Source organism: Metarhizium acridum, assembly GCF_019434415.1.
Source record: "Metarhizium acridum strain ARSEF 324 chromosome Unknown scaffold_72, whole genome shotgun sequence".
NCBI lineage: Eukaryota > Fungi > Ascomycota > Sordariomycetes > Hypocreales > Clavicipitaceae > Metarhizium > Metarhizium acridum.
Window position 1 is genome coordinate 1,618,923 of NW_027094019.1, and position 23,597 is coordinate 1,642,519.

The 23,597-nt window shown below is 54.0% G+C and overlaps 10 protein-coding genes across 11 annotated transcripts; 4 read left to right on the forward strand and 6 right to left on the reverse strand.

Annotated features, from left to right (window-relative positions):
* Nucleotides 1-614: 614 nt before the first annotated feature.
* On the forward strand, nt 615-4,008 carry J3458_007277 (uncharacterized protein). Its single transcript, XM_007811840.2, has 3 exons — nt 615-2,238; nt 2,370-3,062; nt 3,116-4,008. Exons 1-3 carry the CDS (start codon nt 1,575-1,577, stop codon nt 3,469-3,471), a joined length of 1,713 nt encoding a protein of 570 aa, XP_007810031.2. The 5' UTR covers nt 615-1,574; the 3' UTR covers nt 3,472-4,008.
* Nucleotides 4,009-4,694: 686 nt separating this feature from the next.
* J3458_007278 (uncharacterized protein) lies at nt 4,695-6,965 on the forward strand (the record flags this gene model as incomplete). Its single annotated transcript, XM_066119300.1, has 2 exons — nt 4,695-5,034; nt 5,122-6,965. The coding sequence occupies 2 exons, from the start codon at nt 4,695-4,697 to the stop codon at nt 6,636-6,638; spliced, it is 1,857 nt and encodes a 618-aa protein (XP_065975938.1). The 3' UTR covers nt 6,639-6,965.
* On the forward strand, nt 6,966-11,705 carry SCP1_1 (calponin). 2 transcript variants are annotated; one of them, XM_007811837.2, is made up of 3 exons: nt 6,966-8,305; nt 8,420-8,679; nt 8,756-11,705. In XM_007811837.2, exons 2-3 carry the CDS (start codon nt 8,513-8,515, stop codon nt 10,665-10,667), a joined length of 2,079 nt encoding a protein of 692 aa, XP_007810028.1. In that variant the 5' UTR covers nt 6,966-8,305; nt 8,420-8,512; the 3' UTR covers nt 10,668-11,705. The 2 variants fall into 2 exon arrangements, with proteins under 2 accessions (XP_007810028.1, XP_065975939.1); XM_066119301.1 differs by lacking the exon at nt 8,420-8,679.
* J3458_007279 (uncharacterized protein) lies at nt 7,069-7,380 on the reverse strand (the record flags this gene model as incomplete). The annotated part of the gene is made up of 1 exon (XM_007811838.2): nt 7,069-7,380. The coding sequence occupies one exon, from the start codon at nt 7,378-7,380 to the stop codon at nt 7,069-7,071; it is 312 nt and encodes a 103-aa protein (XP_007810029.2).
* A 151-nt stretch (nt 11,706-11,856) lies between the features above and the next one.
* J3458_007281 (uncharacterized protein) lies at nt 11,857-13,518 on the reverse strand (the record flags this gene model as incomplete). Its single annotated transcript, XM_007811836.2, has 1 exon — nt 11,857-13,518. One exon carries the CDS (start codon nt 13,516-13,518, stop codon nt 11,857-11,859), a length of 1,662 nt encoding a protein of 553 aa, XP_007810027.2.
* A 3,398-nt stretch (nt 13,519-16,916) lies between these two features.
* SOL1_1 (suppressor of los1-1) lies at nt 16,917-17,702 on the forward strand (the record flags this gene model as incomplete). Its single annotated transcript, XM_007811835.2, has 1 exon — nt 16,917-17,702. The coding sequence occupies one exon, from the start codon at nt 16,917-16,919 to the stop codon at nt 17,700-17,702; it is 786 nt and encodes a 261-aa protein (XP_007810026.1).
* Nucleotides 17,703-18,202: 500 nt separating this feature from the next.
* Nucleotides 18,203-18,589, reverse strand: J3458_007283 (uncharacterized protein; the record flags this gene model as incomplete). The annotated part of the gene is made up of 1 exon (XM_007811834.2): nt 18,203-18,589. One exon carries the CDS (start codon nt 18,587-18,589, stop codon nt 18,203-18,205), a length of 387 nt encoding a protein of 128 aa, XP_007810025.2.
* Nucleotides 18,590-18,674: 85 nt separating this feature from the next.
* Nucleotides 18,675-19,148, reverse strand: J3458_007284 (uncharacterized protein; the record flags this gene model as incomplete). Its single annotated transcript, XM_066119302.1, has 1 exon — nt 18,675-19,148. The coding sequence occupies one exon, from the start codon at nt 19,146-19,148 to the stop codon at nt 18,675-18,677; it is 474 nt and encodes a 157-aa protein (XP_065975940.1).
* A 131-nt stretch (nt 19,149-19,279) lies between these two features.
* J3458_007285 (uncharacterized protein) lies at nt 19,280-19,531 on the reverse strand (the record flags this gene model as incomplete). Its single annotated transcript, XM_066119303.1, has 1 exon — nt 19,280-19,531. One exon carries the CDS (start codon nt 19,529-19,531, stop codon nt 19,280-19,282), a length of 252 nt encoding a protein of 83 aa, XP_065975941.1.
* A 903-nt stretch (nt 19,532-20,434) lies between these two features.
* J3458_007286 (uncharacterized protein) lies at nt 20,435-22,474 on the reverse strand (the record flags this gene model as incomplete). The annotated part of the gene is made up of 1 exon (XM_007811833.2): nt 20,435-22,474. The coding sequence occupies one exon, from the start codon at nt 22,472-22,474 to the stop codon at nt 20,435-20,437; it is 2,040 nt and encodes a 679-aa protein (XP_007810024.2).
* Nucleotides 22,475-23,597: the final 1,123 nt, after the last annotated feature.

Below are 23,597 nucleotides of genomic sequence, written 5' to 3' on the forward strand. Positions count from 1 at the left end.
GTATCAATGGGTAATACTACGTACACCGGACCGGAGCCGACGAGACGCAGATGCTGCTGCTGCTGCTGCACTAAAGTCAGCCACCGGGGTTACTGGTCTCTGCCAGGCCGCTTCTCGGCCGGATGCTGGCCAGGCTGTCGCTGGAGTTCGCCCAAACAACGCAAGCTTGAGCCCTGTTGCGGCCCAGGCCCCTGCTGGATTGCTGGCACCTGGGTCGGCGGTTGGCTTGCGGCCGAAGGTGCGGATGGCAGGAATGCGGCCGCGCACGCCTGAAAGCGACGCCAGGTTCTGCGCCGTTGCTGGCCTAAACCATGGCTGCTTTGGCTGGCGGCTTCAGAGGATTTCTTTTTCTTGGTGCTTCCTTGGCCCATGGCTCAAGCAGCACGAACCCTCGAGTGCTGGAAAAGTCATGTCGGCGCGCCAGTTGTCGAGAACAATTGGCGGCGTTATTGAGATGCACTAGATTTGAGGGCCACGGGACTTGGCCCCCTTGGCCCCCAGCAAGCATCGACAGCAGACAATAGACGCGAGGGAGCGGAGCCAAGCGCACCGCCGTTTTGCCCAAGTGAACCGAATCGGACAAGCCTTCAGTCCCTCTCCACAATGCGCGATCTGGGTTTTTTGATGTCTCGAGGGTCCGGCTCTGGTGTCTACGTACACTGCATGTACAACTGTATGTAATACATGCTAGTACTAGTACTGCCTCGGTGCTGCAATGTCCGTCCCATTGCAAATGCCCGTCAACATGGTACGACTCTGGCAGTGCTCAAGTTCTTCCATCTCTAGACCATCCCTTGCCTCCCAACTTTCTGCCTTTCTTCTCTCCAATGCCCTCGACGACCTGGTGTCTATCATCACCACTCGAGTAACACAGCACCCCAACATCGCCCTCGGACCACGGCACCGTCATTGCCGACCAACATCTCCGTCTTTGACCCAACTGCAGTTGCTCAACTGCTTGCTGAGATAGTGGACCTGACCCGGATTCTGAAGGCCAGAATACCACCCATTTTGCAGGCCTTGAGAAGACAGGGTGATATCCTATCCCACCCTTCCACCTCTCCACCCGCCCAACCCGTTCCGCCTTGGGTCGTGAGACTAATCTCGGCCGATTCGGTTTGATGACTTGGCTGCTACCGAGTTCGTGCCTAGAGTTCGGGTTACAACCAACAAAGCAATTGTTGTAGCACCATCCGACGACACCCACATCCCCTCGCCCATCCAACGACTACCTCCCTCCCTCTCCCTCCCTCTCTCTGCAGCCGGCTTTCTTTGCCGCTGTTGCAATTTACGACTGTCAAGACTTGCTACCCTGGTCGCCATCTGCATAATCACCATCTGGCGACCAAATCTTGAGACTCTCGGTGAGACATCACGAAGGGGTCTGTCTTGGTTGACCATCACTAACCTGGACCGTGGTGTGCTCACCGTGATTCATTCTCAACCGACGTCGAAGGGCTCCTCTCTTTTCCCTTCCGGATCTTTATCTTGTACGAATATCACCGCGCTCACGGTATCCCGAGATACATAAAAGCCTGGGTCAACGCGTAGCCTCGCCAACATAGCCACAAGCTATGGCGGCACATTCATCATCCTCGTCGTCAGCAACGGCCGCCGATCGGGATGTAGAGGCTCAGCAGTCACAAAGATCACAAAAGCATTCTCATTGGAGTGTTTTGACCGACCAAGCTGGTGTCGATGACGCCGTTCTCAACCACAAGTATCCTGGCCAGGGTACAGACGAGTCGCCCTATCTCGTTGATTTCTTACCCGTCGACCCGAGAAATCCAATGACATTCTCCAGCCCCTTCAAGTGGACAATCATGATTGTTGCAGCGATATCGACTCTGGCGGTTTCGTTTACCAGCTCCGCATACTCGGGCAGCGTTCTCTCCATCAACCAAGAATTTCACGCCTCGACCGAGCTCACCATTCTCGGAGTGTCCATGTTCGTCCTTGGTTTTGCCATTGGGCCTCTGTTCTGGGCACCGTTTTCTGAGCTCTATGGCCGACAAAAGCTCTTCTTTCTGACGTATATGGCGCTGACAGCTTTCAATGCGGCTGGCGCTGGTGCACCAAACATGGCGGCCCTCATTGTGTTGCGCTTCATGGCTGGCGCATGGGGATCTTCGCCTCTGACCAACTCTGGCGGTATCATTGCAGATCTGTTCACAGCCAAAGAACGAGGAATTGCCACCAGTATATTTGCAATTGCTCCATTTCTCGGTCCGGCTTTAGGTATGTTGTTGTTTTTGGCCTTTCCATTACTTGCCATTGCTGGTGCAGAGCATTTTGTTGCGGCGGGGATCTCAATGTAACCCCAAGAAACACACAGTCATGTCATGGCAAGAGGACTAATGTAGACATAGGCCCTATTGCCGGTGGATTTCTGGCCGAGGCTGAAGGTTGGAGATGGGTGGAGGGCTTGACAGCTATCTTTACAGGCGCACTCTGGATTATCCAGTCACTTGTTGCCCCTGAGACTTATTCCCCGGTATTGTTGCGTAGACGAGCCGAGGAGTTATCAAAACGAACCGGCAAAGTGTATATATCGAAGGTTGATGCGGCGATGCCTCGCAAAACTTTGTTTGGCCAAATCAAGGTCAACCTCTCAAGACCTTGGGTCCTCTTGTTCAAGGAGCCTATTGTATTCCTCACCAGCATTTACATGGCCATCGTTTACGGTACTCTGTATCTTTGCTTCGCCGCCTTCCCAATTGTCTTCCAATCTCCTTACCCCCAAGGTTGGGGCTGGAAACCCGGCGTTGGAGGGCTTTCCTTTGTGGGTATTGCGATTGGCATGATTGCTTCGGCAACTGGTTCGATATTGGACAATGGACGATATGCGCGCACGGCGGCAAAACATGGCGGCGTCGCACCTCCGGAAGCGCGACTTCCTCCAGCTCTAGCGGGCAGTGTTCTTCTCCCGGTTGGTCTTTTCTGGTTTGCATGGACAAACGGCACCAATGTTCACTGGGTTGTACCCATTATCGGGTCATCGATTTTTGCTGCCGGCCTGGTTCTAGTTTTCTTGTCACTTCTCAATTATCTGATTGATTCATGTAAGTCACTTAGGCTTGGTGGAAAGGGATGCATGTGCTAACGCACAAACCAGATGTCATATACGCAGCCTCCGCTCTGGCCGGCAGTGCCGTGCTTCGATCACTGTTTGGGTGTATTTTCCCGCTGTTCACGGGAAAAATGTACGAGGATCTGGGTGTTCATTGGGCCAGCTCGATTCCAGCATTTTTAGCGCTCGCCTGCATGCCGTTTCCTTTCTTGTTTTACAAGTATGGCGAGAAGGTTCGCCTTAAGTGCAAGTACTCTGCAGAGGCATCGCATATTCTTGAGCAAATACTGGCCAAGCAGCAACCAGCGCAGGAAGACGAAGGGATAACCGAGTGCGAAGCGGGAGGGGGAGAAAAGGGGAACCAAGATACCAAAACAGCGCCGACGACTGAAGTGAAGTAGAGGCCGCCTTTCCTTTCTTTGCTTAATTTTTTTTTTTTTTCCTTTTCGATACAGGTAGAGCAGCATGCAAGGTTACACCCTTCCGGATTATTGTGCACTGGTTGCATCGCGAGCATAGACCGGAGTTATTGGCTTCTTCCCTTGGCACAAGACCGGGTAGGCTGATTGGCGGTGCCTAGGTTGACGACTTGTCTGTTCATAGTTGGTTTTGATTGTGATTAGGGCGGGTGCATCAGAGATTCAGCATTTAGCCCTGACGATACGCGGGAGACGCTGGATGCCGGGCTTCTGATGGAGCTGGCGCGGATATAAAAGTGTCGTCAGGCATAAGAAAGAGGGATGAATGGTTGGTGATAGATGTAGCAGCATTGCATCTTGAGGCATATACGGGAGAAAGTACATGTTCATGCTCCTACGCATGGCTACCTGCATGGCGTTGGCGAGTAAATTTGTATAATAGCATTCTGTTAATGAGACCATGATGAGCTATGGCGTTGAGATATTTGTCCACGCATAAATAAATACATGTACGTAAAGAGTAGTCGCGACTCTTGACAAAGGGCTCAAAGCGTGATCAAGGCTTGTTAAAGCAGGGTCAAGCGGGCTGTATGTCCAGTACTACTGCAGTGCAAGGCAAAAGGTATTTAACCAGATCAGGTACCTGGCTATCGCGCTTCGTACTATAATACACTAACTAAAGCATAAGTATTAATGTATAACGTACTTCTTGGTGGGCAAGCATATTCTGCCGCAGACTGTAGGTACCTACCTCGGTACTTTATGAAGGTACTGGGAGGAGGTAGGCAGTTATCCCCTAAAAGCAGCGAAGACTACAATTATGTAGCTGCGGGGATAAGCAACCAATTAAAAGCTTAATTTTACATGGTACCTTAATCCTTTAATATTTTATATGATAATATAAGTACCCATAAAAATCTAGGTTATAAAACGCTACCTTATAAACGCTATAATCTTCACTATTATTAATGTCACTTGACGTCACCAGCTACTACCCGGGGCCCTGTGGATACTGTGACCTAGTTGTAGTCTTCGCTGCTTTTAGGGGATGCGATGTAACAATGAACGAATGCTGAATGTTAGAAGGGGGGAACGGAAAGCGGCACACGGCAAGCGGGTACGGACGGGTAGTGACAACACACGGTGTGGGCTCCCACTGTCTGCTGTTCCGTAGCTGTCAAATCCGGTCAGCCCTCCCCACTTGCATGCTTCGCGCCTCCATACGGCCAGACGTGCTAGGCAGGTACGCATCCAGCGCGTCGTGGAAATTTGTTATCGCCGCGCCCACACCACCACCACACTTCATCCACCAAACACCCTTCAACCGACTTGGAGTGTCAAACAACGAGGCCACGATGGCGACGAGGTCGCTTGAAAGTGCAAGCTCGTCTCCATTGTCATTTTACACGGCGAATGATTCAGAGATTGAAGAATCTACCACTGCGAGCAGCCCTACACAGACCCTACCTTGTCCATATCGTGATGCTCGCCAGCTTCCGCGGGAGTTGAAGGGTCACTGCCACATATTTTTAGAAGAGCAGCTTTGTACGTAAAGACCTAGCCTGGTGCTGCTTCCTCACGCTTCCTCACTCGCTCCTCCCTTCTCGCCTGGAAACATGCTAATATGAGTAGATACATGTGCGATAAATCTGCTGAATAGCACGCTCGGCTCCGGCACATCTAGAAGATCATTTTCTACCAGAGCAGTCCCTATACCGCCACCGAGTCATCTGGCATTGCTAAACACCCTCATCATTCATCCCATCCATACAACCCGCGCCGAGAAACCAGAATACCGAGACGTATCCGCCCTGGCACTCGACTACTTTCGAAACCTGTTGACCGTCGTTGGCCCTGTCAACGCGGGATTCCGCTCTGCCTTCCAGTTCCACGCATCATCACGATGGACGCGTCGCTCAGGTTTCACTAGTCCCAACGCCGACAGCGACATGTCTGATGGAGACTCGGATCGCGATCACGACCGCCTACAGGGGCGCATGGCCAATGAAGGCAGCTTGTGGTCTCGGGGCCAGGATCTCTGGACGACGGTCGGCTGGGCTTTCAACACGAGCATACTGTATCCTCAAAGGTGGCGTCATTGGCGAGTTTGGCTCGAATTTATGCTGGATGTTCTCGAAACAGACTGGGCTGAGAGAGAGCGACAGGACGAGGCGAGCCACGAGGCTAAGGGGGGGGAGGGCGCTGCCCCTCTTACTGCACGGAGTGAGTCGATGGTGGCCATGTACATGGAGCAGAACATGGACGGGCACGCGGCCTTGAAGCGCATTATCAAGGCTCTTTTTGCGGACGGCCAGTCGTTGTCGTCGTCTACATTCCCCGAGGTGTTTGAGAAGGAACCGCGTGGCCCAAAGAAGGTGACCAAGAAGAGAAAGAGGGAGCAAGTTCTTGACCTGGAGAATGGTAAGTTTGGAGACTATTTCGACGACGACTCCATTTCATCGGGCGTCTCGGAACCACCCACCCCGCAGAAACCCCGAGATGGAAGGAATAGCGATACAATCGGGGTTCTGAGTCCCGCTTTGGTCGAGTCGATTGGCATTCGCCTGAGATTCTTCAGGATCCTGTCCGCTGCTACGGCCGTTCTCCGCAAACAGCGCGAGCTCGGCAATCTATATGAGGACTATGTACTCGCGATCAAGAAGCTCCCTCTTCCACTCTACTCGCTCTACGTCGCGCAAAGAGAGAACCCGCTTCCGCCTGAAATCCACGTCCCTCTCATACAGGAGCTCTTTCGCCTGCTTCTGCCGCAAAATTGCAAACGTACCGCAAAAATCGACCCTGAAGGCGACGCGAATGGCAGACTTACCATGGACATGCTAGAATACTGCTACGTGCCAATGGCAGCAAATACCGTGAGCCTAGAAGACAACGCCAAACTTTCGCTGCTGGTTGAAAGTGCGATCCAACTACTCTGGATATCCGATATGATTGAATACACGGATAGTTTCGGGAACGCATGCGAAAAGGGGATACGGGCGAGAGAAGCCAAGGCCAAGAAGAAACGTACGGGGAAGGCGCACACTGAATCGAGCGATGTTTCTGCGAAGGATGTGCTGACGCAGTCGGGGGAGAGGATTCGAATGTTAGTTCAGGTACTCAAGGAGACAGCTCTTGATATGTCTGATTAGACGTCGTTGTTGCACGAGGAGACGGGGAATATCCATCTGTCGGTGGCGGTTTCGATGGCATGTCTTATAAAACAATGTTGGAGGGCACTTTGCATTTCGGGCACTCACGAGGCTATGACCGTAAGGATGGGATAATATCCGGCGTTTTGGAAGGATCAGGGATAAAGTGCACATGGAGCGAGTGCTGGGAAGTTGGGACACTGTATTGTAGATGACGGCATGTCTGGAGTTTTTTGTTCCTTTTTACACTTTGTTTCTTGTCATGCGGCAATCGTAGGTTGATTACGATGCATGCAGAGATATATATACATATATATATTAATCACTCTACCCCCTTTGTTATACAAACTGGACACAATTCATAATCGTACAAAGGCTCCAGTACCAGCCAGGATATCAATATACGTTCCATGATTCACGGTCAATCTCCTCATCTCTTCTTCGCGACGGCGGCGGCTGGATTCCAAGCCGTCGGCTGCCACGTTTCACCTGGGCCTTGTGGCCTCGCCTTCGCCCAAGGATCCTCCTTGCCTTGCACACGCCTTTGTCGCGGCCCGTCTTCTTCTGACCTTTGTTCTTGGGCCCCCGACGTTTCTTCTTCTCCTGCGGCCCTCTCGGCCGGCCGTGCTATTTGTTCCTGCGGCGCAGCAGCAGCAGCAGCAGCAGCAGCAGGCCTGACGTGGTCCATGACGCGCGGTTTGGCCTCCCACCTGGCGTCCGCCTCGGCGGCCAGATACTTCATCCTCTCCTGTCTCGCGACGTCGCCGGCCTGTTCCTCCAGGGACGGCGGATCGCGCCGCGTGTGCCGCAGCCACTGGTGCCAGAGGGGCGACACCTTGACCTGCGAGTAGTGCGTCGATCGGGGGTAGTGCACGATGCGGCGCCAGCGGGAGTCGGACGGCGCCGTGCCGGGCGATGGCTTCGTGAGGCGGAATTCCCAGTATGTGTTGCCATGTAAGTCGTAGCCTGCGGTTGCGTCGACGTTTTTTTTCTCTTTTTAGTTGGGGAGGACCATGACGGGAGGGGCTTTCTCTTGTCCTTTATTCTTTTTTCGGCACGCGGCATGGGGGTCAACTCACCGATGAAGAAGCGCTTTCGCCAGGGCAGGCGCAGAGCTTTCCACTTATACCATGTTTGGGCAATGGGGCCTATGTGCTTGGGCGACATGGTGCGATATGGCGTGGGATACGCGAGGCCATCAACTTACATGGTCGAGCTTGGGGTTGGTGGGATGTTTGGCCGACGTCGGGAATTTGGGGGTTGGGCCTGCGCCACATGAGGTGCAGCCACATGAGCCACATGGCGGTTTGACGGACAAAGGACGGAGCATGCTTAGCGTATTAGCGGCGGTTGTGCGTTATTTGTGAGACTAGACTGTATCCGGATGGTGTTTTGCTTCGACCTTTTGGCTCGTTGCTGGGCATACAGACACTTGCAACAGAGACGCGGGGCTTGGAATACGCAGAATGCCCCGGTGTCACGCAGTGTCTGTCATGCAAAAAAATACACAGAATATCCTTCATTGGCCCTGTAACCCAACAGCATTCCAACGGGGACCTGACGGGGGCCGCAGTGGCTCCGCCCTGGGTTCCCTTTGGCTGCGGGCGGGCCCCTCGGTGACGACACCAGACATTGCGCCGTAAGCATAAGCGAATGTATGTACTTTAGTAAGTAACCACGCCCTCCCCCAACCTTCTCCATCGTCAAAGACTCAACGCAACCCTCGATTTTCAAATTGCACGAGCTGAGACCCCCCCCCCCTTTTTTTTTTTCTCGGCAAGGTTCTGAGCCCTTGTACAACAACTCTCCCGTCCGCTCTCCCACCCTAGACGAACCATTACGCCGCGGATTATTTTCCCGCACCGCAAAACACCATGGCGTCGGTCACGTCGCTGGACAAGGACCTGCGCAAGTTGCGCCTTGATAAATATACGCCCGAGGCCGCCAACGAGGCCCGTTCATGGATAGAGGAGGCCCTTGGCGAGAGGCTGCCGTCTCAAGACTTATTAGAGGGCTTGAAGGACGGCGTTGCGCTCTGCAAGTAGGAGCATTGCCCATGACCCTTTGGCCAGAGAGTACCCGAGAGTGCTGCTACTGACATGTCAACTTTTATTCAGGCTCGTCAACCTTGCAACTCCCCCGCCCGGCATCAAGTTCAAGAAGTCTCCCATGCCCTTCGTCCAGATGGAAAACATATCCCACTTCCTGCGCGCCTGCCAGTCCCCGCCGCTCAACCTGCAGCAGCACGACACCTTTCTCACCGTCGACCTCTACGAGCAGAAGGACCCTGCGCAGGTGCTTCAGTGCCTCGGTGCCTTCAGCAGAGCCGCGCACGACGCCGACCCGGGCCGTTTTCCGGACCCGATAGGTCCCAAAAGTCGGGCAGCCGGCGTCATCAGCCCCCAGATATCCGGATATGCGTCACCGACGGGACTCCGCGGCCGCGGCACCTCCATCACCAGCAACTCGTCCTCGGCGTACAACTCCAAGCCAGTGCTCCCCCGTAGGACCGGCGGCGGCGACACGACTCCCACGGGCAGGCGTAGTCCGACCAAGAGCCCGACCATGACAAACCCCGGGTCTCCCGGCCCTGTTAGCAGCTGGAGTAAGCGGGAACACGAGGGCTCCACGGCGCCGGCGTGGAATATCGCTCAGTACGGGTACATGGGCGGTGCTAGTCAGGGCAATCTGGGCATTTCCTTTGGCGGCATGCGTCAGATCACGAGTGCCAGCCCTCACGTGCCCAGCCTGGCCGACAAGGAGCGCAAGCGAAGGGAGGAGGCCGAGAGACAGGAGGAAGAGGAGCGCCAGCGACGGGCACAGCAGGAAGCCGAAGAGGAGGAGGCCCGACGGGAAGAGGAACGCAAGTGGGAGGCAGAGACGCAGAGGCTCCGCGAAGAGGAGCGCCGCAAGGCCGCAGAGGAGAAGCGCAGGTGGGAAGAGCAGGAACGGCAGTGGAGGCTGACGGAGGAGAAGCGCCGCAAGGAGGAGCAAGAGGCCGAAGCGAGACTGGAGGAAGAGCGGAAACGAGCCCGAGGCCGCGGCGACGCCCGACTGCAGGGTCAGTTCCTGAGCCAGTACCAGGCCGAGCAGGCCGAGGCAGATCGCCGCAACAGCCGCCTCCAGAAACTCGAGGAGGAGCTGGAACGAGCACGCCAACGCGAAGCAGAGTACGAGCGGGAGCGCCAAACACGAAGCACCAGCAGGCCCATCGGCGAAATCGTCCCCAACAAGGCCAGGTCCAGGAGCCGGCACCGCGGCACCTCGCCCGCGCCGTCCACGCCGTCCGCCGTGGGACCTCAGCGCTCACAAAACCGCTACGAATCATGGACCAAGGACGACGAGCGAGACTACCTGCAAAGCCAATGGTCCGAACACCAGAAAGGCTCTCGAGAATCGTCCCTCGAGCCGCGGCGCCAAGAATCCGTCGACGTCGAAGCCCCTCCTGCCCTCACCACAACCCCCCGACCTCTCCCCGAGCCCAACGTCACTCCCAAACCCAAACCGCAGTCTAATAAGTCCCCCAGCCCCAGCCCCAACCCCATCAGCAGCAGCAGCCGGCCGCTCCCCGACCCCAAGAAGTACGCCGCGCCCGCCTCCGCATCGTCTCAAAACCGAACAGACCGCTTCCTCGCGACCAATACCCCTCCCCCGCAGACGAAACCCCACCAGACGTATTCCCGTGAACTAGGCGCCACCGAGGAACGAGACGGCGAGGACCGCCGTCGCGTACAGAGCCAGGCGCAGACCAAAGCAGCCGGATGGGCGTCCAAGTCCCTCCTCGAGCGGGAGATGGAGATGGAGCGCCAACGCCAGCAGGAGTGGGAGGAGGCGCAGAAGGAGACGGCCAAGGCTGCCCGTTCAGGAAACGGCGTAGATGGCATCGGGGGCGGCATCGGTGGCAGATGGGACGTAGGCCAATGGAGTGGCTACACGGGGGGTGATTCCCAGAATAGGGGTGCCCAGGGCATTGGTTCGGGGAGGAGGCAGATTGTTGGGCCGCGGCCGTTGCCTGGCTCTGGGAGGTGATCTCTTTCTTTTTCTTTCTTAGCTCAAGAACAAAAGAAACGCAGACCGGGGGCAAAGCTGATGAACGATGACAAAGAGCTCAGACACGTCAACCGTGACGCCGGCACATGAATGGGTGCGTGTACACGTTTCTGCTGTAGGAGCGAAAAGATGGTGAGCGGCCTCTTTTGGTGGTTGATACCCTAGCTTCTTAATTCGAGCCTTGTACAATGCTTGCCAGCATTTTTGGCTTCAAATGCCCGTATGCCCTGTGAGAAAGGTTTCTACTCGGGTGGCATGGATGCTTCCAGCCTTGGAGACGTAGCCCAAACTTCTCCGCACTAAGGAGCCTCCTCCTTCTTCCCTTTTCCCCCTTTTTTGCTGAGCGGTTAAGTGTTCAGAGTGTGACGCCGATTTCGGACTGCAAAGCCGTTCCGAGTCATAATATATTCTACACGTGGTTAATTTCACGCCTCAGTCTGTACCCCTTTTTACTGTTTGGATTATACTCGCTTTTTTATACGACATTGAACACAGCCAAAAACAAGAAAAGGGAGCTGCACCACATGGGGGACGAAAAATGCCTTCCACCTATTGCCCATTACGTGTGCTATGGTATACATATAGGCATCAATATATAATATACTTTTGTATCAGCCCAATTGGGCTGTATGTCAGCCGCTCGACTGCTTGGAAATCATTATTCTGTGGCGGTGATGACGTTGTTTCCGTTTGTCTGGCACCAGCCGACAATAACGAGATGGAAGCGATGGACTCATGTGTGCCATTTAGCAGACGAGTCGTTCAACCCGAATTGCTTGTGTTGTTGCAGGTTGTCCTAAAAGTAGTCGCTCACCGACTATGGACAACCCAGAAGTTTCGCGGCATGGCAATGTGTCTCTCATCACCGGGATTACCATTCTGTGATCGGTTTCCACGCATCATTTGAGCGGGGTTGCAATAGCATTGACAACTTTACCCGTCTCTCTCATCCATGACCACGTGTAACCGTTAATAAGAAGGAATCGACAGCGGAATTTCGCACTTCCAACATCCCGACGACCGCTTGATAAAACTGTACAAAGTTACATAAACAGGTGCCTGACGTGACAAAATACCGCTGCGTCGAAAAGCAAATGTTGACATGTGAGGGTATCCGCTTCCGCAAAGATCATTCTCGCCATCAGCTAAATATATATGCCTTAGGTACCTAAGCTTGTGGTTCAACACCGTTTTGACTGGCTTCGTCTCGACAACGTTTGCACATGCACCAGCCGCCTAGACTGCCTCGAGCCCATTCTCGACGTTGTTGTACCGACAGCGAAACATCGCAGTAATGGTTCAAAATCTCCTCGCCTTTCTTGATGCCGCCTGGTCGGCCACCGACAACACGTTCTTTGCGAGCCCACAAGACCATGCGGCCACCCCAATCCCACGTTACATTGGGATCACAGTCGTGATTGGCAAGACACCAGTAAGGATGAACAGCTGCCACATCAGGCCTACCATCTCGAGGGTTCTTGCGTGCCGATGCCGTCCCGCGAAACTTTGCGTACAGAGTGTTTAATATCCACAAGTCGTACTGCGGGAGAGATGTGTATATATCGACATCCATCTTCTCAAGAATATGAAGCGGGGTCTCAATATTATATTTGAAAGAGAATGGCAATGTCCACTCTGGAGGCGGTCCAGCATTGGGCGATATGTCGATGTCATTGGTGGCTGTTGGCACGAAATCGCCCCAGATGAATCGAACTTCCCGTACATCAAGAGGATGGACTTCCTGGTGAGAAGCCAGTGCCAAAACACGAGACAGTAAAAGAAGATATAAGGTCTCGTCCGCCTCGGAAGCTTCTGCGTCTTTGGCAATGGCATCGACATCCTTTTCACATACCGCAGGGTGGTAGCGTTCCTGGGCCACATCGTGGCAGTATTGACTGCAGAAGACAGTGTCATAGCACTCGTCGCAGTTTACAGCCTCGTTATTACTGCCAAGAGGTGGGAGATCGGAACTACAAGCGTCGCATACGGGATCCTTTAACCGGTTGTTGGCAGTCAACAAGGAGTATTCACGCAGCACAACCTCCCCAGGCCCTATATCTTCAACAGCAAAGACGCCGAGCTGTTTGCAAGTAGGGATAATGTCGTAATGGTCTGTGTTACTTGCCCCTTCCAACAAAACTGGTAAAGTGGCGACCTGCACTGCACATTTGGGCGCCATGGTCTTGAGATCTGCATTTAGCGCCTTCAACGAGTCTTCTGCGAAACGATTCGGCTCATGATGATTCCACGGATAGACCTCCCGGCGGACAAGGGCATAGTCAGACAAGTCGTTTGTATCAAAATCGTCGCGGCGTAGTCGACGTCGAGCTACAGTCATGATATGGGTCTGCGCATTAAGAAGTTCCTTATTCTCAGGGGCAAGCTTCAAGCCGCGCTGGCAGAAGTTGGAGGCACTCTTCAAGCAGCCGCAGAGGAGCAGACTCAGTGCCAGGATCTGGTAGGCTCGAATCGAAGCGAGGCCAGCGAGTCGACGAGCAGCCTCTTCGCCACCGCCTAGGCTTTCGATGACAGCAGGGGACCACTCTTCGGGAAGGTTCCCGAAGGCCATAACCTCTGGAATTGGAACACCTGTGTGCATCAACAGACTCTCCATGGCCTTTTCGTGGTATTCAAAACCTTCATTGCACACCTCGTCGGTTAACAACAAGGCTTTGTAGGCATCACCAGCAGCAAGGTCCGGGTAACCCAGGTCAGAGTGAACGACGGCGCGTTGGAGGTAGAGTATCAAGTCATAGGGCAAGCCATTGAGGCCTTCTGTCAGTTGAAGTCGGCGATCAAGCAACTGCTCTCGGAGGTCAACGTCGTCCATGTTGTTCAACACTGTCCTCCTTTCGAGACATGAAATGAGTCGTTGGGTCCGCAGAGTCAAGGCTCCCGGTAACCGAGGCAATTTCTCAGCCGCAGTATTCTCCCGGAACTATGATTGGGTCTCTTTTCAAGAGTTTTACAACACCCTTGGAGCTATGTCGTGGGATAGTCCCCTGGTCTCCGGGTTGGTGAACTATCGAAGGCAAGCTCCACAGGATCGGTGGTGGTCTGTTTATAGCACAGCCATACAGCAGGAAGTCAAGGGCGTACTTGAGATGTAGGCACAAGCGTAGGGGAGAAAGAGGAGTTGCAGTAGGCTTGCCTTGATAGCAAAACGCCTCGGGCTATGCGGCAAGGTCAGCATGACGGGTCAAACAGTTAAGGGGGGAACGGCACGATGACAGCCTACAGGTGTATCAGCTCCACGTACCTACTTAAGTAGTTTATGAACCAGCAAATGTCCTGAACCACTCCTGGTGAGTGATAGACTACAGGTGTAAGATTACGGAGTATACGGGAGATGGATCGAGAAGGTGGAAAAGAATGAAAACAACGGCTTGGCCCCAGGCCAGGTGGTTCAGTGGCACCAGATTCAGACTTGGGGCAACTACCAATCTGGCTCCGGATGGACCACCAGATGGACCAGATGGACCAGATGGACCCAGGGTCGGGGGCATCGAGCAAGTGTGTAGTATGTACATACCCCTCTGTTCAGGGTCCCGGAGAACAGAACAAATTCAGGGTCCAAAAGACTTTTGTACCATTTTTTTTTGTGCCCCTTCTCAGAGTTTGTTTGCCAACACCAGCCGTTGCCGATGCAAGCGTGTGGCTGCCACCCGTGGAGATCAGTGACCTTTGACAGGCCAGAAGTTATCGTGGGCATTGGTGCCCAGACAAGGGCCCAGAGACAAGGCGGTTCGAGAGAAGACAGCCGCTTGGGGCCATGGGGAGGAGATGCTGCCTGCCTGTCCTGCTGCCGTCTGTCCTGTATTACGGAGTAGGTGTAGGCGTAGGCGTGTGCGTGTGCGTGGGAGGAAAACGAGAACTTGCATGTGTCGTGAAATGTGGCGCAGGCCATCCATGTCAGCCCTGGCATAGGGGAGCAGATCCCTGATATTCGACTTTCGTTGGATGAGGCCAGTTCGCACTAGTGGAGTCGGGTGGCTCAAGCCAAATGTTAGACACGCCAATACTAAAACTTGGTCTTGGGTTTGAAAATTCTTCTCCGTATCTTCCAGATATCTGCCTAGGCAAGGTAGCCATGGAACAGGTGGTTTCAGTATACTTAAGTCTCAATTGATGTGAACATGAATGCTGCCAACTGGCCTCCGTTGATGGGTCATTGGACTCATTGCTACAGTGTGAGTGCCAGGTTGGAGCCAAGCACGGGAGGTTCTTTAGCACCTTCAATGTTCAGCGCGCTCAGAGAGCACTTGAGTGGAGTGTGGCCCAGAGACAGTGGGACGATGGAGCATCTGCACCAGACCGTACCGGTTGACAAAGTCCGGACTGCAGGTACATACGCCAGTGACCACAAGAAGCTACTAGTTTCTTAGGTACCTACCTACCTAACTTAAGTAGGTAGGTTCCTTATGTATGTGTCTCTATGCACATCCTCCTTTCGTCTAGAACGATTCTTTCGATATTTGAAAGGAGTGTATAGACAGAAGAAATCTAGGTAGTTGTGAATGATGCCATATCACGACCCCTCCCAAGTTATCTCAAGTGCTGCGCCATGGATACGCCAGGACATCGATGGTAGGTGCTCTCAACATTAAAGACAAAACACCAGGTACAACCATTGCTTAGCTCAAGCGCTCCTGCACCTGCATGCAATATTTGCCACCATCACCAGATGCGCACTTGAGTGCAAGCAAGGCCCTCTTGTAACCAACCTACCTAGGTAGGTATGTATGTATGTATGTACGCGGCCCGCGAAGCGTGAAATCCCACACCACCCTGTCGGCCGGTGCACCAATGCCTTCTGATATATGATATCCTCCTCCGTCAAACCATCCAATTCACCGCTCTGGAGACGTTGGTCAATTTAATTTGGCATGATGCCAACGTCAAATGAGGGGCAGGGCACAGAGACACTGGTTGACATTGCATCACTCATCGACTTGATCCTTCAAAACTACCCCGCCTTCTCACATGCCTTGAACGTGAGTGAGTGAGCGTGTGAGTGTGTGTGTGTGTGTGTGTGTGTGTGTGTGTGTGTGTGTGTGTGTGTGTGTCTGTGTCGCAGACATAAATTGAGACAACTACTTCAAGTCAATTCGTAGCCGACTATTTGCTCAACGGCAACTCAACGCGCATTCGGTGCAGAGAGCGACACCGCTTAGTTATGGCATTATAGTCCTGCATCAACATTCGCTCCGTATAGCCGAAGAAAATCGGCACCCGCACGCAAGGAAATGCCACATCCTGCATCCTGAAGCTTCAACCACGGCCATGACTCCGACGCTTGACCGCCAGTGTCAATGAGGTGACATGAGTACGGGTTCACATACCTAATATACAATCTCAGTCATCGGGGGCTAGTATCAACCCTCATCTCGTAAAACTTGGCAGATATCGCCGATTTGACAAAGAGGCAGCAGTGGTTTGTCCAAAACTCACTTTAGAAATAACCTCCAACATACTGTATGTACGTACTGAGGTATGCGAGGTGCCAAACTACTTTGAGGAATGCACAAGGTTACTTCAAGCAACACTCAAGGTCGCATGGTCTTCTCGGATGCTCCCGACGTTGCGTTGTGCTCACTCCTTTGATTGGAGCTGGGCCAAATTCATACCTTCAGTCAGTCGGTCAGTCAGCACTCGGTCCTTGCATCATCACAAATGCAAGTCATATCGACCCGCTGCCGATGTTCTGTACATGATACATGACTGATACCGTGATACGGAGTAAACCCTACAGAGGTAAATGGCGTAATGTTCCATCTTTTCAGAGCCGGGTTCTTGTTTCCAGGAACCCCGCCATTTCTTCTGCTCAACCAAAACCGTCAACCCCGCCATCAGGAATCAAGCTTCAAGCCTTCATGTTGCGACTTTTAAAGTTGACTTGAGCGTCAAGCAGCCCGCATCTTCACATCCTTCATTCTGACCTCCCCTCACCTCTCGCCACCACTCCTTCCTCCGCCGCCACAGGTCTGTCACCTGGATCCGTTTCTGCGAGCAGCTGTTGCCCTCTTCTTTTTCTTTTTCCGGCAAAACGGTCTTACGTCATCCTTGGAGCATCGAGTCAATAGCTACTACTCGAACCGCCGCCACAGCCGAAGCAGACAAATTGCATCATCGTCTGCATCGCATCCTTGTGACATCCGACTCTACCACAAGTGTTCTTCTTTCTTTTCCAGACGCGGGACAATCATTTGCATTTCTGTTCCCGTCACCATGCCCAAGACGCAGCCCAACCTCTACGCCTTTGGCAACATCGACTCTCTGGCAGCAGCCCTCCGCGGCTACGTGGTACAGAGCCAAAATGCCGGCTTCTCACGTCACGACTCGTTCAAAGTGGCCGTCTCAGGCGGCTCCTTGCCCAAGACCCTTTCACAGGCTCTTCTCGCCCCGTCGAGTGGCCCCGAAGATGTGATTGACTTTACCAAGTGGGAGATATTCTTCGCCGACGAGCGTGCTGTGCCTCTGGACCACGCCGACTCCAACTACGGCCTTTTGAAATCCGAGCTCCTCGACAAGATTCCTGCCGACCAGCAACCTACCGTCCATCCCATAGACACCACCTATCTCAACGATACCCAAGAACTTGCCGACCAGTATGAAAAGACCCTAGTCGGCAGCTTTGCAAGCCGCGACTCTGTTCGCCTCCCCATCTTCGACCTCATCCTCCTAGGCTGCGGCCCCGATGGCCACACCTGCTCCCTATTCCCTGGCCACCCTCTCCTTCGCGAGACCGATGCCTGGGTCGCCCCCATCGAAGATTCTCCTAAGCCCCCTCCCAAGAGAATCACTCTCACTCTGCCCGTTGTCACCCACGCCGTTCGCGTGGCATTTGTCGCTACAGGTGGTGGAAAGAAGGATATCATGAAAGAAATCTTTGACTCCCTCGAGCCCACTCTGCCCTGCTCATTGGTCAACGAGGCCTCTGGCGACAGATGCAGCTGGTTTGTAGACGAGCCTGCTGTTGAGGGCGTCGGTTTCCCCAGAAAGGCGTTCCTGTAGTGGGGGATGTTTCAGAGGAGATCACACATGAAGACGCTTGGCTGCACGAATGGAGGATTGGAAAACGTACGCTTATGAGCAAGACGACGTTGAAAAGAAAAGACGAGAAAATGCGTACCACGCAACAAGCTTTATTGGTCAATCATACAGATGAGTGCGGATGATATTACGCCGCCCTGGCTATAGCAGGAGGATTTAGAATGTTGGCCCTTTCATTCAATCTGCCCTTTTGGAGTCTTTTGATTCGAGTCATATTCTGAAAAGGCCCGGAGTGGACCGGAAGATGTGCGAAACATCTTGTCGGCTCAAGGTTACTTAACTTTTTTGCTGCATAGCTATGTTAGAGCAGTCTCTGATAAGTTATGAAGGATAATATCGTCTTTTTTCCCCATCAGTTCTCGCGTTCTATTGGCGATGACTCATTATTATCGGAAAGACATGGTAGAGTTATACAAGTACCCGGTACAAGTGAGGTCGCTTCATCGTCAAAAAGTCTCATGTCAAATCACTCGCCATACAGCTCCAGCCCTCGGGGTATCAATGTCATCATCGCCCTCCCTATTCACCCTCTCAATCCACTCATTCTCCCTAGCCAATGCCTGCTGCTCAATCTCCTCCATGGCATGTAACTCGGTCAGCATATCGTGCACGAGGTTCCCTGCCCCAGCGAGCATCCTCTCCAAACTGGACACCTCGGTCGTAGCTACGCCCTCCCGTGTCGGCAAATCATCTATCTCAGCGAGGCGAGCCCTCCAAGTTTCCAAACGTCTAGTCAGGCCGGCACATTCCTCTTTCCAAGCAGCATCCAGCTCTCCGACGAATAACGACTCATGGCCGTGGACCAGCGTCCTCCCCGCATCGTGTCTCGCCTCCTCCGCGTCACACATGTGGTCGGCCCAGCGTTCAAACCGCTTCACCACCCTCGCGTACCGGCCTGCAGGCTCACTGAGCGTCCATAGCCCGGTGAAGATTTCATCCAGCGACTGGATCTTCTCTTCTATCCCGCACCTGCCGCTGCGTGCCCAGCGTCTCAAAGCGAGGATGTTGTCGCTTTCCACGGCGAACCTCTCCCTCTCGGACACGCCCCTGCTCTCTCGGCTGAGCTCTTCGAAGCGGGATCCGAGTTTCGCCTTGGCGCTGGCGTGCCACTGCGCTTGAACTGCTTGCGAGTCTCGGTGGAGGAGGTGCAGCTGCAGAAGCTCGGCCTGCAACCTGCTTGTCTCGGCCGACGCAGCGATATTGGCTGGTAGTTTTGACGGGGATGGCGGGGCGATGATAGCCGATGTCAGCGGCTTGGGGGCTTGCGACTTTGCCGGCGAGTAGTGCTGCTGGGCGTTGAGAAGGCAGGTCGCAGTCGGGGTTGAGCTTGTTGTGCCTTTGCTGCCGCGGCCGTTGGTGCGACGCTTGGCTTCGCGGGTGTAGACGGGCCTCTGTCCACGGATACATTTCGACTGCGGCCGCCTCTGGCTGCCGTCGTCGTCGTCGTCGTCTTCGTCGTCTGGCTACCACCACTGGCAACTCGGCCACTCGACGGCGGCCGCAACGACGTGGCGGGTGTTAGGCTCGTCACCGTGCTCTTAGCACGAACATGCGTCGGGGCGCGCCGCGCAGGTTCTGCGCTCCCGCTGCCTGCGGACGTAGGTCGGGTCCTGACCACTGCTCTGTTCGCACCGCTTGGCGGGGGGTAGCGAGAGGTCTCCTTCTTGGCCGTTTCTCCCGCAGAGGCTCCATTTGCCCTTGAAGACAGCGAGGTTGAGCGTGTCGGTGGGGTCGGGGCAGGCCTGCTGCTCCGGGACGACGACGCTGCTGTGATGGTGTTTGTTGCGCATGAGCCTGGTAGAGTGGCGGATGGAGGTTGTGTGAATGGCTTCAATGGTAATCGGCTGGGGGAGCCGCTTCGCGCTGCATCCGTGGCGGTAGGTCTGACCGTCTTTTCCGCGGGAGGTGGTATCGTTGGTTTACGCAAGGAGCGAGTCCGTTGCAGAGAGGACATGGCCGCCGGTTGGTATTGATGATGGCAGCTTCATGTCAGGGGAAGCTGTATTGGGTCTGCGATGAGACTGCATACGTACCAGACCGATTGAAGTTGAGTTACCTGGTTTGTTACCAGCAGTTGTCTGGTTTGTTGCTCTGGCCGCCCCAGTTATTATACGGCGGCGGGACCCACTCAGTCCGCAAGTCTCATCTATAGCTCCCAGAACTTGTCCTTTACACACCACATTAACGAGTTTCACTAGGCTCATGGAAAAACTCTTGGCATGAGATATTCAGTCAATTCCTACGATGAGCCAAATCTGAATGTAAATCCTCGCCTACGAACCTAAGAACCTATGAACCTACTCTTGAATTTGAAAAATAGACAATCAGCGCACGCCCCCAGGTGGTGATATCCGATATTACTCCATCCACTATTGATATGATTCCAAGAAAAACAAACCAAGCCTTTCGATCCTCAAGGCTGTCCAAAATGCACGTATCTCCAACGTGAAGTCAAACGTAATCTGTTGCAGCAGATCTTCGTCTATAAAATCCAGCCATTGACAGCTTCTCATTCTACATACATGATAATATAACCGTAACGAGATTCTCAAAGAGGTCGTGAGCTGGGCTGAAGAGCCCCCGCGAGCTGACCGGACTAGTAGGAAAATGCGGTCGTTTTAGTAATACAAAGAAGGGCGAACAAAAAATATTGTTAAAATTCGGGCAACCAGTGCCTTCATTGCCGTGGGCCCCTAAGCAGGGAGCTCGATGCCAAGAGCAGATCCAGGCGGCGACGCTGACGATAAGCTGACAGGCGTGTTTGCTCGAAGCTGGTCTACCAACCTTTTAAGCACCTTTTGGTGCCCGTTTAGTCCCTGCAAACATGTCTCACATATGCGCAGATGACAGAATGTGCATACCCAACGGTCCTCTGTATCAGCTTTGTCACACGTTTGACAAGTGAGCGGATAATTTCGGTTCGACCTGCGATTCATGGTTCGATGCTTCTGGAAACAGTTGTAATGTGTCTGGTTGAGAGGCCTCGAAGAAATTATCGAGCCCGGTTGCAGAGGCTTGTCCGTTTGGATAGGGAAGTATGCTGCTCTGGGGTCTGGCTCTCGCACGACCTTCATTTCTGGATATAGAGTCCCATCACGTCCTCGGTACATGGGTCCGTGTGTATCTGAAGTGACAATCCTTGGGTCGAATGAGCCGGTGGCTGTCGCAGGCCTTTGAAGTTCTTCGCCACTGGGGCCTACACCATTTTGATCAGATGACGTGCGGCTCAACGCTGAATCCGACGAAGCACTGATGACACGGTTGCTGTCATTCATAGGCAGGGATTGTGTCTTGGCAGGGGGAGGCTTTTCTCTTGGCGGAGAGGGACTGCTCCGTTTCGTTTCTAGAAGATTTGTAGCGAGGCGAAGGTCCGGTGCGGCTTGGGGGAGGCTGCTCGCAGATGTTGAAGCAATAGGAGGAACAGAAACAAGACTCGGCGCGACTGGTTCCGATTTCGACGGCGCGGTCGGCTGTGGAGGTGGCGATTTGGATGCAGTAGACAAGACTCCTTCCTTTGGCGATCCGGTTGCTGAGACGGGCGAGGCAGGCTTCGCGATAGTGTCAGCCTGAGAAGATGGAGGACTGGCATCTCCCTTTCGGTATTCCGGCGTGGGTGGTCGCTTGCTATCTCGGCGAGCAGGCAAGTCCTTGCGATCCACCGGGGTACAGGAATTCTGGGCTTTTCCCACCATGTCCTGCACCTTTGAGCCGATACTCCCCATCTGCCTTTCTGTTTCTTGATTCTTCTCGTCAGACACTGGCTTGACGTTACGGCCGGGCAAGCCGAGGGCTGGAAGAGGCGTTATTGCGTCTTGTTTCGGCTCCTCGGTGGGCTTGGATTCGGAGCCTGTGTTGGCGTAGGCCAGAAGCACAGCGGTTTCAATGGACTGAATTGTCGAGGTCGAAGCAGTCGAACCGTGGCTATGGCTTAGTTTTAAATCGGGGAGCTCTTTGTTCTTCTCGGCGGTATGTGGTCGACGCTTCCAAATTTCAGGCCGTGGAGCTGAGGCCTTTTCAGATAGCGGTGCAACGGGCAGCAGTTTCGGGGACGACGAACTGGGATGAGATGAATCGTCCTTTAGAGGCGGCGCAGGGCGGCGCAGGGCCTTGTGTTCAGGACTTTGCTCACTTTTCTTAGCAGACACATGTGTTTGTGAATAAGTGTGGCCGCCAGCTGATGGTCCGTCTTTGCCCAGCGACGGGCTGAGACTAGAGTCATGGAGGGTGTTGACTGTGCTTGCTGTCGTGTAAGTGCTACCGGACATGGGGGCATCGGGTTCTCGAGAATACGCGGACAACAGACTGGATAGTGAATCTGTAGGTGAGGACTCGGGAGGAACAATGAGAACGGGCTGTGCTGGTGGTTCTGGCACTCTTGCAACCGCTTCTCTGGGCATCGCCATTGAGCCGGCCGGAGACGGAGTCGAGAGAGGCGGTGAATTGATGATGTTGGGCGCGCCAGACGGTGGTGCAGCGTGCTTCGATGCCGATGAGCCAACAGGTTTTCTGGGTATACTTTTGCCACCCTTGTTGTTGTCGTTTGCACGAGACGATTTCCGCGGGGGAAGAGGGAACTGAAATTCAGACTGGCCTTTCGGTAGCGGGAGCGGTGGAAGGCCAGCGACACCTTGACTGTCGGCAACAGGGACGGACGGTAGCGCTTTTGAATATCGTGATCGTCCACCTGTTCCACCGACAGGCGGCGACCGGGCAGCATCTTGTAGGCTCAGCATGTTTTTACGTTGATCGAGTGCCTCAGGGGCACGATGATTTGGGGCTTGGACGTGTGTGGTGTCTACCCAAAATGGCCCTCCACCGGAAGTCGTAACGGCGCAAAGTACGCCAACGGCTCAATGCTCAAGTCGTGCGATCAGCGGCAAGATTGAAACAAGGAGCCTCGAGCTTCTTGGTATATCGAGGAAGACGTGGCCACGATGTACCAGCTGCATCTAGGGGTGAAGGAAGGGCGTTGGATGGGACGAACAGATGGAATTACGGACTAATCGTCCTGCATCGACATGAGGTAAGAGCCCGAGGGCCTGTTTTAGATATCCATGGGCCCTGGTCGACTAGCAGCAGGACCTTTTTTTTTTTTTTTTTTTTTTTTTTTTTTTGCTTGTCACCGACACGACTGGACATGCACGATGGAGAGCGGATACGTCGACGGCGCCGGCCCCTTCGGGGCCTCTCGGCCCTGGGCCCTGGAATCATCAAATGCATAATTGGAGGCCTGGTCAAGCTGGGGTTCAATGACGAACATGCGCTGCTGGGGTTGGGCCTGTAGCCGGCATCCTGCAGCATTTCATGCAGATGTCCTGCTTGCCTGCCCCTGCGGCCCTGTAGGGAGACATCTGGATACTAATTACCGAGCACTTGAGCCTTGCACTGGCATGCACCGTCAACGGTGGCCTGGGCTCAGCTGGGTTGACCATCTGCACCTGAGCCCCCCTGAGCCGAATCGGGTCGTGAGACAGCCACCGCGCCACCGAGCCACTGAACGCGCACCAAGTGCGCGGCCCCTCAGCCACGCAGTCGATCGGAGCAGTGCATTCTCCGCACAAGGCGTCTGGTATCGTATCATGTCCTCGTATTGCAATCCCTTAAAAGTCCGGAACCCGTGTTGTAGTACGGTCTCCGAACCTCGGCATGATAGTGGTGGTGATGATTATGCTAATAGTAATAAGTTGTAGTTATAACTTGATTTGGTACTGGTGGAGGGAGAGGTGACGTCTGGTACAAAACACGGAGTGCCACATTTGGCGGAGGCACTTGCCAAGCCCACCGGGTGCGTCATCCGTACTTTTCTACGGAGTAGTCAGGGCATAATGCACGCAAAATGAGCAGGAGCAACGGTGC

Excerpts from the sequence above, each read along its gene's own strand:
- J3458_007277 (XM_007811840.2), top strand. The coding sequence starts at position 1,575 with ATGGCGGCACATTCATCATCCTCGTCGTCAGCAACGGCCGCCGATCGG. Across the intron at positions 2,239-2,369 it reads ATTTCTCGGTCCGGCTTTAG|GCCCTATTGCCGGTGGATTT; the intron begins GTATGTTGTTGT and ends ATGTAGACATAG. Across the intron at positions 3,063-3,115 it reads CAATTATCTGATTGATTCAT|ATGTCATATACGCAGCCTCC; the intron begins GTAAGTCACTTA and ends CGCACAAACCAG.
- SCP1_1 (XM_007811837.2), top strand. The coding sequence starts at position 8,513 with ATGGCGTCGGTCACGTCGCTGGACAAGGACCTGCGCAAGTTGCGCCTT. Across the intron at positions 8,680-8,755 it reads GACGGCGTTGCGCTCTGCAA|GCTCGTCAACCTTGCAACTC; the intron begins GTAGGAGCATTG and ends ACTTTTATTCAG.